At 37.8% G+C, this 16307-nt stretch overlaps 1 protein-coding gene across 1 annotated transcript in view; it reads right to left on the bottom strand.

Annotated features, from left to right (window-relative positions):
- cntnap2a (contactin associated protein 2a) overlaps positions 1–16307 on the bottom strand; it is a 324180-nt gene that overhangs the window by 151356 nt on the left and 156517 nt on the right. Inside the window, exons 4-6 of the mRNA XM_040127346.1 lie at positions 9506–9653; positions 1919–1971; positions 1444–1594 (exon numbers count right to left, since the gene is read on the bottom strand). Of these exons, the coding sequence (XP_039983280.1) occupies positions 1444–1594; positions 1919–1971; positions 9506–9653 (352 nt within the window). The remainder of the gene's footprint in view (positions 1–1443; positions 1595–1918; positions 1972–9505; positions 9654–16307) is intronic.

The following is a 16307-nucleotide window of genomic DNA, read 5'->3' as shown; positions in this document are numbered from 1 at the left end:
CAGGTTGATTCAAATTTGAAGCACATTGCACAACCCGATTCAGCTCTTTTTGCAGTTGTTTCCATGTTTGCAAATCAGGTCATCCTGACACACATTAGAATACAATGATAAGTAATTCTGGTAATTCTGCCAATAATAAGACACCGGACCCTTCTTTAGTAACCTGAAGTGTCTTTATACCATAATAGTCTTCACACCCAGTTATAAGACTGGGTTGTGGGAATGCATTACCGTAGTTATTATTTCTTTGCTGCAGTAAGACATCTTTAAAGGTTATACCTCTTCTGTCGACAACACAGCTGGTCAACAGAGAGTGATGCTCCACATACTTATGGACTGTTGTGGCTGTTGTTTACAATGTAAAGGGTAAAAAGGTGTGCCTGAACACTTTATCTTTGCTCCAATATAATGATATCTTGACAGCAACCCTGTCGCCAAAAAATTTCCAATAATATTTCTACACAACTAAACTGCAACAGTAAATACATTTTGTACAAAACATAATGGCGACAGGATTATATTTTCTATTAACAAAATGAGGATATCTGTTAATTTACATATTTGGCAAGTAACAAATACATTGATGCTGAACATACAGTATCTGTAAAATGTTAACAGACAGTGTATTTGTTTTTATACAATATCCATTTGTATTATTAAACATTTCTATGGTTATGTTTTGGCAATTACAGCACTTGGTTAATGTTAGGGAAAGATAATGGTCTGGTTCAATAAAGAAAAAAGACACTGTTTATTTACATTTAACCAAAACCATGATTTTTCCCTAACCTTAACCAAAGCACTTTTGTTGCCTAAACCTAAACCACAGACAGAAATCTGGATGCAAAGCCCGGCCTCTGTTGTGATAGTCATGAGCTCTGAATGCCCACCATCCACTCCAACCACATCCTGGTGATTCCACTGTGATTGATAAATGTAGCATTTCATTCATTTAAAAAATATTTTGCCTCTAAACATAATCCAGCCAGCGACTACACTTAACACAAAACAAATTTGCTTTTGCACTTTAGCTGAATTGAAAATTTTTAGGAGACAGGCTTGCTTGACAGACATGGCATACATTTTGATTGCAAATGTTTAGGGCTATTGTCAAGCCTAAAATGATAGTGATGATTGTTCTGTAGAGCTGTCAATGAGCTGCAAACAGAACCATAATAGCTGCATGCATTAGACTGAGTACCTATTAAATCCCACCAACAGACCAAACAGAGAAGGGTTGGAGCTGGACATGGTATAGTTTGGCCTTAGACATATGACTTGGATATTTGAATATCCAATATAAGACTGCTTAAATTGGTCTTTGAGTGTTTTGTTTCCAAAAAACATGTTAACAATTGATTGAGACCAAGACATCTACATTAAAAAAGTGTGGAAGGAGGGTCAACATAAAATCTAAGTAAATTGCATGCATTTGTTGCCCACCCAGGTTTATCTGCAACAGCAGCTTAGCCTTATGAAGCTCCAGGGTGATGTAGTCTCCCTGCTGTCCCTCTCCATGGAGAATCACACCCTCGCTTTCCGACGTCTTGAACCTCAGTGCAATCACATCCTTAATGATCTTCATCTTCTTCATCTGCACAAATGTTAACAAATACCATGAACCCCAAATGGATGTTTAACACCACAAGTTCAATAACAAATGTGGAATAAAATAATGAAAAACAACTGTCTTTACTGAAAAACTTTAGAAATTAACTACAAAACAAGAATGCCTGCACTTTGCTGAGTTTCCCAGCTGCCTGCTCAGAATCTACATCAAATTATTTATTTCCCATCATAGTATATTGCTATTCCTTGACTTTATAGGATATAACCTTAATGTACTAGAATGACTTTGACTCTATGACTTAATTGGGAGGTAAAATAATGTAAAATATCGAGGCCGTAAATCCAATACCTTAAAACGATACGAGATTACACCCTGTCCATCAAAGTTGATCACATCTGCCCCTAAAACAGACAGACAGTAGACAGATAGAAACAACAGAGATACAGAGACAGGAAGAATAAACAATGAAACACAAGAGAAAGACAGGAAGACATTGACAGTAAGAGACAGAGAAAAACGCAAGATCGTAAGGGATTAGTGATCAGTGATCAGTGAAGGAAATTGTGATTGCAATGTCAAGACCTTCATCCCAAACTGACAAAGAGCGTACTGAAGCCTACACTTTTCTATGACTAGGTCAAAAATAGTTAATTATTTATTTTCAGCTATTGAGTTATGTCAGCAATACACCCACCAGCAACAGTAATGCTGAAAAGCTTCAGCAGGTGTGCTAATATGCAAATAAGAGATGAAGAAGGGAAGGGCCTGTTGAAATGTAACACTACTAACACTAAATAGTAAATCTACTGGCTCTATTTGCCATCTGAATGTGTAGGAGGCTAAAAAAGTCATCTTTACAGGTTACTATTGCTGCAACAGAAATGTTATTGTTTCAAGTTATATTGTAGCCAATAGGCATTTTTATTGAAGACATTTTGACATGTCACGGTAGTAAAAGCAGAGGTGTAAATAGTAAAATTAATGACGGCTTAATATCATTTAGCTGCTTTCGTTTCATGGTCCTGGTGTTGTACATGTTGCCTTACTGACACACTGTACTGGCTTACAAGAAAAATTGAATAAAGCAGAACCATTGTTTATATTAATACTTACACCTGTGTTTTTACCACTATGACAAGTCAAAATGTCTGCTATGACAAAGGCCTGTAGTAAAACATTTGCTTTAATGCTTTAAATATTTGCCAAATAAATGCAAAACAGATGCAAATGTAAAACAGTGCTGCTGTGAAAATTGCTCTCACTGAGCTGTAACACATGTTGACAGTAAATAAATATTTTCCATTGGAAGTCATGTACTATAGGGTCCTATAAAATTCTGTAAGACATGCATTGGTATTATTTTTTTTAATCACACACGGCATCTAATTAAAATTAAAAAAAAATGGACATGTATGTGTCTGTGCATATTAAACATACATATTTGGAGGTATAGGTGAATTGCTAGATACATTCTTTAACATTTCCAAGTCCTGGACAACCCTGTCTATAGTACCAGTGAAGTTACAGATAAAATAAATATCTTCACTTAACAAGCAGCAGGAATTTTACAATACACTTCAACTCCAAACAAGATATGTTGAATACTAGGATGAGGGTTTGCATAACAGGAGAAAGATAAAGAGGACAGATAGGACACAAGCAGAAGGGTGGAATACAGAAATAGAGTGCAGCGCTGAGGCACTCTTCAATCTTACTTTCATCACCTTAACTGTTCAAGTGGTTAGTGGAGAGTGCGTGTGTGTGCCTGTGTGGTGTGATTGTTCGGTAAAGGTAGAGAAGAGTGTACAGGATATGATAGGATAACAGGACTTCGGAAAGATTGAATCATCATATATACAGACACATTCTTGCACAGACACACTGTCTCTCAATCTTATGTTCTCTCTGTCATTCCCCTTTCATCTTTCTCCATTGCACTATCCTCTGCCCCATTTCTATTTTTTTTGCCTCCCGCTTTAGTTTCTCCTCTTCCTTCCATCACTTCATTTTCTTTATCCCTCTCTCTCACTCTGGCTCTTTCTCCATGACCCTTTACTTCTTTGGTCACGTTTATTGTGCAAACAGTGGTGGTAGCTGACAGTTTTCCAACTGTTTTATAAGATCTAGGTGTACTGCTCAGAAAAGGGTCGCCAGCTGAGCTGAGTGTTTGAGGTCAGGAGGGAGACTACTTGGTCTTTATCCAGGGCAGCAGTGATGGTCATGCACACAAGATGGCCAGATTTTCATGCCCTGACCCAGTAGACCATGCCATTTTGAACCCTGACCCAGATGGTGATTTTCCACTAGAGATGTGAAGCGACAGAGGTTGATTGAGATGCCCAGATCCATGTGACAGCCTATATAATCTTTAAATAGATGATATTGGCAGTTATTATTTATCAGGGTCTCAAAAATTACAAGTTGATTTAAGTATATCACTGTCAAAGTACCTGCAAAATACATAAGGGTGTGGGAGGTTAGGTGTATACAACTACAAAGAGCAATGATTTTATGGCTGTTGACAGTATGCCAATACCAAAAAAAGAAATTTCACTTTACTTTTTAACTTTTTATTGAATGCGATATAACACTTGAAATCACAGTGAAGTTTGGGAATTGAACAGATAATGATTACACTATATATTCATAATAATTCTTCCCTTCATATGGCAAAATATCAACTATTTATACTTAGTTATTCTACGTGTTTACTACACATTGTCCTTCAGACTAAATGCGTCTTCTGCGTAACTTTGGATAATTGCCTGAATGTGGTTTACAACAAAACAAAAAGACATGGAAGCATTATTTTTTTCTCCACAGAGAGAACTTGTAACAATCTGTTATATGACAGCAAGGGGAAGGATGATCTGCACAGCCAGAGAAAAAAATGGCAGAAAACGGCTTTACCTCTATGTTAATTATGGAACCATGCAGGTCTGTTTACCCCCAGACACACCATGAGAGAGCCACTGAACAGGCTGACATTAGCTTGGCAACATAGACATGTAGCACTGTAGTGTCCTGCTTGTTATTTTTGATAACCAATCAAATCAATTTAAAGCAATACCACAGAGAGGCAAACTGAAGGTGCACATAACTGGCATTTAGTAGTTATAATGTTTAATTGTATCCATGGCAAGGTGGTTCACCATGCAGGCAGCAAATTAGGTGGCTGTGAGCACATAAGCAGGTCACTTAAAGTATAACGTACCTGTGCTGAAATTAGGACTCGCTTGCTTCATGTAATTGGAAATGAATATATTTTAATTTTTGATTTGTTGGTTGAACATAATATTCAAATTTTAGATGTTACTTTATGCTTTGGTAGAAATGTTGTCATTGTTTTTAAGATTCATTTTCCTGTTATGATAGTAACTTTTAGTTGCAGCACTGCACTGTAATGCTTTATTTACGTCTCCCTTTTTCCCATAGTTATTGCACCCCTGAGCCTGAAGGCTACAACAATGCTCTTTTAGCTGTTTATGTATTTGGCCTCATTCCTTCAATGGAGATAGATGCTCTCCATAAACAAAATCTACATAAGTACTATTTCTTAGCTCAGACAGATGATGATAGTGATACATCACCCTGATGTAAGATTTAAAGTGCTGTTGGCATAAACAGGCCACAGGTTGAAGTCAGATTTGATATGCTTGCCTCCTTTTGAAATTCTACTAGCATGAAGTCATTGCATTTGTATAGAAAATTAAATTTGTACTCTCTGTTTCTTTCTCACTCCCCTTTCTCTCACATGCCGGCTCTACTGTTTAGTGACATATCTATGAAATAATTGATTTCCTGTTGATCCTATGTTAATCAAAATGGAAATGAGCATGTAAATTTCACACCACGGTGGATCATGACTCCTTTATAGCCTCTAACTCTGGCACAGACACATAAATCCCCAGTCTTTCACTACGCAGTCCTAGATGAGCCATAATATGGTACTGCATTTAATTATCGTACATTTTCAAAACCCAGAATTATCATCTACAACCAACATATTTGGTGATTATGCTGGGAACATAATATCTATATTTATCTTCCTCCTTCTCCTCCTACTACTTGTCTTTCACGCTTTCTTCCGTCACTCTCTTTTCTTTGTCGTGGCCCAACACTTTAATTTTCCTCTCTTTCATCTTTGAATTGGGGAGCGGGAAAACATTTACAAGAAGTTGATTGTAAGAGAACCAGAGAGTTGGGGAGTGAGGAATGAGTAGATGAACAGACAAATGTATTAGATCTCATATATGACTGAATGCTTAAGAAAGGAGTAGAGACAGTGTAATCATGAGAAAGCACTGCGGGCTTCAGAACACAGAGAACTCTGAAAGATGATGCACCGGGCAGGGGGGAGGGTGTGTTTACCTGTGTAGGTGTGTGTGGGTGCGCAAGTGTCTCTCTTTCTTTTAAAAGTATTGTTGTTTACCTAAGACATTGTGTACCAAATGGTCTGTCTGTCTTGTCAAATGATAGGATACAGTGTCACATCAACAGTAGTTGTTGTTGAGGCAGAAAAGAGAGCAAAAACCCATTATCTTTTCCTCCTCAACTTTTTATAAACCTCAGTCTAATTCTAATGCTATGTATTGGGGATTGGGGGATTTTGGACCTTACAATATCTGTTTTATCTCTCTTAATGTAGTATATTGCTTATTGAAAGGCAATTTTTGATTAAGAGAAAAATTAGATTTATGCATTCTGAAAATAAACGGTTCTATTTGAAAAGCAAGTTTTCAAATAGAACCTGTTTATGTCTTGATAGCTATCATAATGCTTATTTCACAGTATAATTTTTAACTTGTCATAGAAGACAAAGTACAGGTGTTACTTAATGCAACAAGTTCTCCTACCCTCTGATACGATCCATAGGAATGTCTCAGGGGATAGCATCCCTATGGTGTACTTGACGTTCATTGTCATGGTTACAATACACAACAATACATGTTACAAAACATGTAGAGTGTACTGGTGGCGGTGTACCACACCTTCGTCTTCGTGGTTACAATAAAAAACATGCAGTTAACCTCATGAAACAATCATAGTTTGCTCAGGTTTAGACATAAAACCTAATTGGTAGTTTTGGGTTTGGCTTCTAATAAATATTTTGTTAAGGTTAGACGACCTCTGTCATCATGGTTACAATAATAACCACCCAATTAGTGTTGTGTAACAGTTTCAAATGGGAAATGAACATCTCCCATGTCAAAGTCCTGTTTTGTTGACCCATCCATCCATCCACCCCAACCCACTGAGTGCAGCGTGATGTGACGCAAAGTTTTAGCTAATTCATTTTCTATGGGAATGGACCAAATAACTTTGCAAGGCATTCCAGGCGACATGGGATTGCCCTGCTGAGCAACCAAAGATGAGCGCTTGAAAGTTAAAAAATTCTAACTTTAATTAGGACAAAATTCACAGTTACGGTGAAGACCCACTGAAAGTTAAAGGGAAGACCCACTTCAATCAAACAAATCGCACAACATTGGCTCTGCCACCTCTGGCTCATTGCTGTGGGTGTTTCAATGCTTGCAAGCTAGTGATTGGCTTGCTAATTAGCAAACATTGTGTAAATGAGAAACCTGCATTATCTCCAACAAGTTAAGTAATGTTGTGGCACACAGGACTTTGTTTTGGTTTTTACCTATAATCCTAGAGTCCAAGAACTTAGAAAAGAGGGATCCCAGAAAGTACAAAAAAGATCTTTTCCTCCACAGACATATGTCCAAAGCAGGTAAACTTACTGGCTCACAGCTGCATTGCTATTTTGTTGTGAGTTTTAAGGCAAAACACTGATGCTCCGCTGGGCAAATTTCGACCTCGTTTGCATAAAGTAAAAAATGTTTTAACTTTCAACCCCTCCTCTTTGTTTGCTTCACGGGTCAGTATTGCCTAGAATCCCACAGTGCCCTGCGAAGCGATTCGCTTGTTTCCCATAGAAAAGGAATGGGCTGAAATTCTGCATCTCTTCATCTTAACCTGGACTTTTTTGCTCTTTATACAATGCCACCCAACTAACTCTTTTGTTCCTGTCATAATTACTACAGCTGCTAGAGGTTGCCTAACAATAAAACGTAACTGTGGGTTGTAGTAAGCTGCTTTCACAGAAAACCCATAGGGTTGTTTTTTAGGGGATGACAGATGACAGTTCTATTCAGGTGTCCAATGACAATGTGACAGTGACCAGTATGCACAACACCAGGACTCTGTAAAAGTGCTTGGACAGCAAATGAAATTGTAGCCTAAAGAAATGACATTTTTAATGCAAAAAACGCATTCAGATAGCAATTACAGCCAGTAGGTATTGAATTTTAGCAGGTCCTTTGTAGGAGCATTGGTAATATTATGTTTATACCTGACATACTGTGTGAAGACTACTGACAAGTCCGTGGAGAAGCTGCAGAATAAATAAATCAAATCTACATCATACCTAATCTTTAGTCAGTGTAGTCTAGTCACACTATGTATACTTACTTTTAAGCCAACCTGGACAAACCCAGTTCACCAACTTTTTCTGTTGTCTACTGTAAACTAGTAACCGTTTCTGAAAATAATTTGCAGGTATAGATTGTGTAGTATCAGATATGTTACTCAGTCCTGCCAAATTTTGTTTTGAAGTCAGACAACACTGCCGGTGCTTGACAGCCAGCTCTGCTGTTGTGTAAGATATTGATCGTTCCTAGATTTCTCTAAAGTTAAGTAATGTAATGTTTTTGAGACTTACTTGAATACCATTCTTTATACTGTATTTGGAAAAGTATAAGTAAATATTGCTCATAAATTATGAAATAATCTGAACAGAGCCTGTACTGATTACTACATGCCTCATTGTTTGTGCATCGGACCGATCGTGTCCATTGTTATTTTGTCATTCTGATGTTTTTGGAAGTCTGAAAAAATATCTTCTCTGCCTTATGTGATGTCTAATAGAAAAACCTAGAATTATCATAGTGAACCTGCAAGGCATTATTCATAGTAGAAGTCGCTTAAAATATAATGTGCCTTTAAAGAAAATGTGTCATTAACTAACAATGTAAATGTCCCCAAATCAAATTCTATTTTATATTTATCATCCAAATTAAGATCAGTGAGACAAACACTGTAGAGTATATCGGGGTCCTAGCGATTGTTGTTAAAAAATACAGCAACAAGTTGCATTTATCCAAGCACAAAATCAGCCAAATGTAACAGAAGTGAATCATTTTGTAGTTGAAGTTATAGGTAATAGGTATAAACTTCTTCGTCTGTGCATACATGTGTGCATCTGTGTGTCGGTTGTGTGTGTATTGTATCTTGTCATCCTTATCATTACTGACATGTTTTTCTTTTACACGTGAAGGAAATGAAATAAGGGAAATATAATCAAAATGCTGGGGACTGAATGGAATGCAATACATGTCCTTGTATTCACACACAGTGATACACACTCACAGACATTTCCACACACAGTGTAATCGCATCTCCGGAATGAAAAGATGTACGTGTGTCACTTATAACAGTGATTTATGCAGACCCTTAATTGAAAATTGTTATCAAAATCAATTTGGCAGCCTTTCATAGGACAAGAGCAAAAAGAGGCTGCAAGAGTCATTTCCCTGGATGATACATTTGTTAGAAAGCGAGAGACAATGTGTGAATGTCTGTGTATCGGTATTATGTCTGACAGTGTGTAACTGTACAATGCATATTTCTGCACATTGAGTTTTTTTGTGTAAGTATTTGTCCAGGCTGGTTTTCACACTGAGTTTGTGTTTGATTCCTATACAGAAGAAGCTCATAATGAAGAAATCCCGATTGTGACGTGATTGGAGCTGACAAACCATCATTAGGCTCTCTCCATGGATCCATAATTTCAAATGTTAATAATAGTTGTTGCGGTATGAACAGGTTCACAGTGTAAGTAAGTGTGTCTGTGTGTTTGTCTCCACTCACAGTAGGTACAGCCGTAGACTTCTATGCGCAGACCAATCCGTCCCTCCTCACTCCAGTCCAATGGGACGAGTCTGAGGAAGTGAGCCACGATTGTCTGCTGCAGATCATGGCGAACTGAGCTCTCCGAGTTGGAGTTCCCAGAGAAGGCCTGTGAACACAAACAGTCACGTACACACACATAGACAGACACAGAATGAAATTACATTAAGTACATTACATTAATTAAATACATCAAAGCCACAACCCTGCAGTCAAACAAACAACCATGGGATTTAGAACAAGAGTTGTTCCTCTTACCACATCCTGCCCTAAAGGCGCACACTCCCAAAACATACAAAATAATTATGAGTCTACATATCTAATATGCCGATTATAAGACAGTCTAACTGAAGGGAATTTGAAGAGGAAATTACACTTTATATCAAATTTGAAGTGAACGTAAGAAACTCACTGGTCCCATCATTTCATATTTAGGCTGATTTTTGGTCCCCAAAAATTCATGGCTTGTAACTGATGAGGCATAGATTTCCTTGTAATATTAGCACTGTATTCTACACAAGAGCTGATGCAGTGTCTGAAATCCCAGCCTCTAGAAAACAACATACTGTCTACAAACAAAACAAATATGTACGATGTAAATGAGATCATTATGTCTCTGCAAAACTGCCCAATGTCTGTTGACCTATTTACTTTTGCACATACAGAAACAGATGATCCCACTCATGAATTTTTGGCTTTTATCTAATGTCACATCAATATAATATGATTTCATTACATGTACCTTTAAGGAACAAAATTTAAGAGTTCCTTCTGTGTGTGGAGCAACAGCAAACAAAACAAACATAAATATTGCAATAACCATTTACTAATGTATTCCACTTAGGAAGTACAGCCATTTTTATGCATAGTCCCTTATATTCAGAGACTTAAAAGTAATTGGACACCTCTCTGAAAGTAAGTTTCATGGCCAAATGAGGCCTATTTCCTTGTTATTTCATGACAAATCAGACAGATAGCAGAAACTTTAGGAGTGGCCAAATCAACAATTTTGTACATTCTTTAAAAGAAGGAATGCAATGGCAAGCTCAACACCAAAAGGCCTGGATGACCATGGAAGACAACTAAACTGGAAGATTGCAGAATTCTTTCCTTGGTGAACAAAAACCCCTTCACATTATCTAGCCAGATCAAGCACGCTCTCGAGGAGGTAGGCCAGAGACTCGTTCATAAATGTAAATACAGAGGGTTTACCATAAAGTTCAAACCACTTGTAAAGCTCAAGAACAGAAAGGCCAGATTAGACTTTGCCAGAAAACATCTAAAACAGCCTGCCCAGTTCTGGAACAAGATTCTTCGGACAGATGAAACCAAGATTAACCTGTACCAGAATCATGGGAAGAGTATGAAAAAAGAAAGGAAATTCCCATGATCCAAAGCATACCACATAATCTGTCAAACATGGTGGAGGCAGTGTTTATAAAGGAAAAGAAATGGAGTATTCTTCATTTGCCAAGTCAGTCATCTGACCTCAACCCAGTTGAGCATGCTTTTCACTTTCTGAGGACAAAACTAAAGGCAGAAAGACCCACAAAGAAGCAGCAACTGAAGGCGGCTGCAGTAAAGGCCCGGCAAAGCCTCTCATGGTAGGAAACTCAGTATTTGGTGATGTCCATGGGTGCCAGACCTCAGGTAGTCATTGACTGCAAAGGTTTTTCATTCAAGTATTATAAATAATCCTTATATTTATGTATGTATGTGGACTATGTATAAAATGGCTGTAATTCCTAAATGGTTACTGCAATGCCTCCCCACTTTCAATCATAACTTGATGGCTTCATTTCGAATTCATTGTGATGGTGTACAGAGGCAAAGCTACAAAAATTGTGTACCTGTCGAAATACTTATGTACCTAACAGTATGTATTTTTCTTGTTCACACAGTGGAAAAGACATTCAAGACAGATAAGACATTGTTCTACAGAAACCTAGGGTTCAAAGTCCCTAGAAAAAGCTCTGGTTAAACTGTCCTCTTACTTTGATACCACTTTGACAACTCTCCTTTCCTATTTGCTCCTGTTCTCTGCTCCTCTTGCTTAGTGTCTCTTATTTCACTTGACCTAGCACATTATTGGGAGAACCTCTAACTTCCCACCACTGTCCCTGAACTACTTTCACTTCTGTGACCCCCCCCCGAAATAAACATACACACCATGAACCCCTTCCCTAATGCTTTTCTTCTAGACACATATGTACAGAACAGTTGGCCATACCATTGTGGAGAAAAATCATTAATAGCCTAACAGGTAAGTAGATAAAGTATACTTTAACTGCAGCTTCTACTCTCTGCAGGTGAAAAGGTCCTGAATACCGGGGTTAAGTGACTTTCTTTAGGGCAGATATGTTGTTTTCGAGGGAGAGGGTTGAACCATGTTGACACTGGCTTCAATGACTGAACAGTGTAAACATATAATACATATAAATGTATATATATATATATATATATATATATATATATATATATATATATATATATATATATACACACAAACAGACACACACACGCAAACACACACATACACACACACACACACACACATACACACACACATATATATATATATATATATATATATATATATATATATATACACACGTGTGGGTGTGTGGGTGTGTGGATGTATATATTTGGCTCACTGTGTGGAGAAGACTTTTCTCTCTTTGCTCATGTTAAGGTATAAGAGAGAAAGCAAGAGAAGGAAAGAGAGCGGGAACAAAACCATTTTTCGCCTCCACCCAGTAGCTCAATCCTCTCATCCCCGCTTTCCAGCTTCCTTTTTTTACTTCTCTATTGGGTCCATCCCTCTATTCGGCACATATCTGTGCTTGGCTGACTGAACAGCTCAATTCAAAAGGTATTACTATGTAGAATGGAGGCCAGAAGGTAGGATAGGGAAGAGAGGACGAGGAGGAGCAGGATGAAGAGGAGGAAAAAATTGTGGATGCTGAACATCTCCCGAGTCAACCATTTAATTCCCTCTCCTCCAGTCAAATTATTAACCAGCAAACCAATGAGTAATTGGGAATTTGTGTATGAGTGTGTCACTGTATATATTGTGTATGTGTAACCATTTATGTCAGAATATGTGTGTGTAAATGGAACTTCAGAGCTTAGACACTTTGACGGTTTGTTTAATCAAGAACTGAGGTCATTTATGGCAACAAAGGCCACAAAGTGAATGTGACAGCTTTCAGTTATTACTGTGTGTGTGTGTGTGTGTGTGTGTGTGTGTGTGTGTGTGTGTGTGTGTGTGTGTGTGTGTGTGTGTGTGTGTGTGTGTGTGTGTGTGTGTGTGTGCTTGCACTTTTATCTTTGTGAGGACCAGTTTGAGTTTTAGATCTTGGGACGGAGGACAATTTGGCTGATCCTCACAGCTTCAAAGGGCTGTCTGAGGGTTAAAACTGGGTTCAAGGGTTCAGGTTAGAATATGTTTAGGTCAAGGCAGGCATTTGGTTGTGATAGTTGAGGTTAGTCTAAGAGGCTCATTATGTTTATGAGTGTCCTCAGAAAGATAGTACAAGTACATATGTGTGTGTGTGTGTGTGTGTGTGTGTGTGTGTGTGTGTGTGTGTGTGTGTGTGTGTGTGTGTGTGTGTGTGTGTGTGTGTGTGTACCTGTTTTTATGGATTTGTGTGTGTTTCTGTCCACAAGTTTAAGCTTGTGTATATGTGATGTACTCCAAACTATTTTTAAAATGTATTGCAGTATTCAAACCAAAAAACTACAAAAAAAAAAAAAAGTGGCACATTTGGGAATCCTTAGTAGATTCAAATCTAAAAATATTTGCTCTATTTTCTGTACTCCAGTGACGATGTGCATAAAGTTTAAGAATATTAAAAACTGAACTTGCTCTGATTAAAATAGGCAAAGTTTGTAAAGAAAACCTTGAATGAGAATCAAAACATCACAGAGCTGTTACATGATTTTAGTAATCCATGAGATCAGTAAAGGAAAAGCAAAGTGAGAAAACTTGACTTGGAAAAAAAAAATAATGAGGGAAGCTGAGAGCCAGTCGGTCTTCTTATTGGGCATTTGGAACACCAGTGCTGCTGCCATTCATGAAAGAACAAGCTAATCGCTTTACTACAGCTGGTTAACAAATACCCCTGTGGTCTTCTCTTTCTCACAAACACATGCACACACATCACCTTCCATTTGAACAAGATATACATGCATGTTGGCATGCTTGTGTCCTTACACACATCCTTGCATTCATGCACTCAACACTTATACGTATATAGCCATTATTTACTTGCTCGGCAGCTATCCTTCTTTCCTACGCCTTACTCACTTACTTATTCTCCTAGTCGGCATGTTTTTCATTTCCTGAATGTGAATCTATCATTTCTGGCTTTGTGTGTCTTTTCGTGTGTCATGCAATATGTATCTACATGTGTGTGAGTGTCTGTTTGAGTTTGTGTGTATGTTTCTCTGTTTTGACAGCCACAGACAGGCTTTTCCAGAGAACAGATCTCCAGATACTGAGAAACAAAAAGTGAAAGCTATTTTCTGGTGTTTGCTTGTTGCTGTTGGAGCCTTTGATAGACCAGCGCAGAGGCAGGGCCGATGTATGTGTGAGGATTTTTGTGTGTGTTCCTTCCTAACAGAGGCAGGGGAAATCAGTCCAGCCTGGTCTGGTCTTTTGTTTTTATCGACAAGTGTACGGGACAAAACAGAAGGGCCATAGAGAAATTTGTGTTTCTGTGAAGCCCTGTGGGTAGTTGTGTTTGTGTGGATATGTGCCTTTACTGTGCCAAGAAAACCGGACAAACTGTAGTAATGCTAAATTTAAGTAATGAATCTTTAAACTGTTTTAAAGATAAAAAGAATTATAGTGAATTTGAATGTTATAGGGTGGCGGGTAGAGATGTGTGTGTATGTGTGTGTGTGTGTGTGTGTGTGTGTGTGTGTGTGTGAGACTGTAAGTTTTTGACATTTCTTTTTAGGCTTTAACTATCTTTTGTTTTTTGTATAGTTTTGATTGTTTGCTCTTCCTGACTGTCTCTTGTTATTAATAAAAGTATCAAACAAAAATACATTTCAGTTCTTATAATTACTAATGTAAGTGATGTTAATTATATAATGTTCATGCTTATCTTCCTCAGTTTGTATGTATCTAGTAGCTTTTGATATAATTGATATTATGTTGGTTGTCCTAGTGGAGAGCTCACATCATGTCTACTGTTTTTCCAAGTTTTTTTTTTATTTCCAGCTTCTTGCTCCATTACCCCTCAATGCTATTTAAGGAAGATCACTGAGCTTGAACTGCACTGCATATCTGTGTGTTTCGACATAAAAATTTACTGTGCATCTGTCTTTTGCTCTGAGTGCTTTTGTTGATTTCTGCACATCAGATGCTTTAATACATATTTTTATTTTTGTAGGCAAAGTGCTTTGAACATTCTTTCAGTTATTTTACTGGGGGCAGTACATTATTATATCCCTTTGTGTCCGTTATAGCCATGTGCTAGACCATTCTGCCTCAGTTCAGTCTCTCATTAACTGCCTTCACCTGCTAAAAGGAGCTCCCAGAGAGCTGGTGACAAAGGGAACTACAATCCTTTCTTTGCTTCACAAACATTATTAGGGAAAAAATGAGAAACACTTCCAGAATATTTCATGTGAATACTTTTTCATACACTTCCATCTGGCTCATTAATTACTGTAGAGCAATCAAAAGAAAAAAAAATACTCTATAAAAATCAAGCATTTTAGCATCACACCATCATCAGTATTTCCTCCCCTTGCTAAACTAAATTATCTTTGGTGTGCAAAATATTTCCATGTACTGAATCAAATTTTGCAGAGACAGACACACACACACGCACACACACACACACACACACACACACACACACACACACACACACACACACACACACACACGGAAAGAAAAGCGCTTTAAGAATCCATTACTCAGGCTGTGAACATTTGGCACCTTCTCTCCCCTCTTCTCACCAGAGACCAACACTGATGGAGTGACGACTGCCTCCCCGGCTCTGCTATAAAACTTCACACATTACATGGAGCTAAGTCGATTTGTTTGTGTGTGCATGCTAACATTTTACTACTACATTATGTGTGAGTGTATGTGTGTTCTCTTCGTGTAAGACATGGAATTCTCACTTGGAGCTTTGACAGTTGTAGTTGTAGTTGTAAGACCAACAAGAAGAATTTGGAAAAGGCAAGTGCAATCAAGACCATGGCAAAGGTGTAATTTCACTAAACTTTTCATTGCCTTTTCTTGTCCATTGTCACACAAGTACAATGTTCATGTTCATGACAGTATTATTAAAATTTCATAGCAGCCACTTAAGTTGTACCACATGAGACTTCCATGACCCACCAGGAAGTGTCCTCTCTGTCAATTTCAATTAATCATCCTTGTTATTCACTGCAATTTTTAATTCCAATACAACTCTTATCTTGAATGAAGTAAAGTGATATAAAAGAGACTGATGTTCAAGTCTCATAAAATCACTGCAGCAGATCAAGATAAAGAGCTGAAAGTTAGAAGAGGCTTTACAACAATGTAGACTAAAAAAAGCTATAAAAAAGTCATATCTATGACTGTAAGAAACACATTCCTCTGTGGTCTCATTATTTAAATTCAAAGATTTTGGACTTTAATGCTGGATGTCATAATTCATCTACAGTGACCAATGGCAATTGGTCAGCAGTAGCCAATTTGAGTGAATCTGTGTGTGTTTACATGCACTCACGCACACAGTTGGCTGATTACCTC

Source organism: Xiphias gladius, chromosome 5, assembly GCF_016859285.1.
Source record: "Xiphias gladius isolate SHS-SW01 ecotype Sanya breed wild chromosome 5, ASM1685928v1, whole genome shotgun sequence".
NCBI lineage: Eukaryota > Metazoa > Chordata > Actinopteri > Istiophoriformes > Xiphiidae > Xiphias > Xiphias gladius.
The sequence above is the reverse complement of the archived record's forward strand: the minus strand, read 5'-3'. Positions and strand labels throughout refer to the sequence as shown.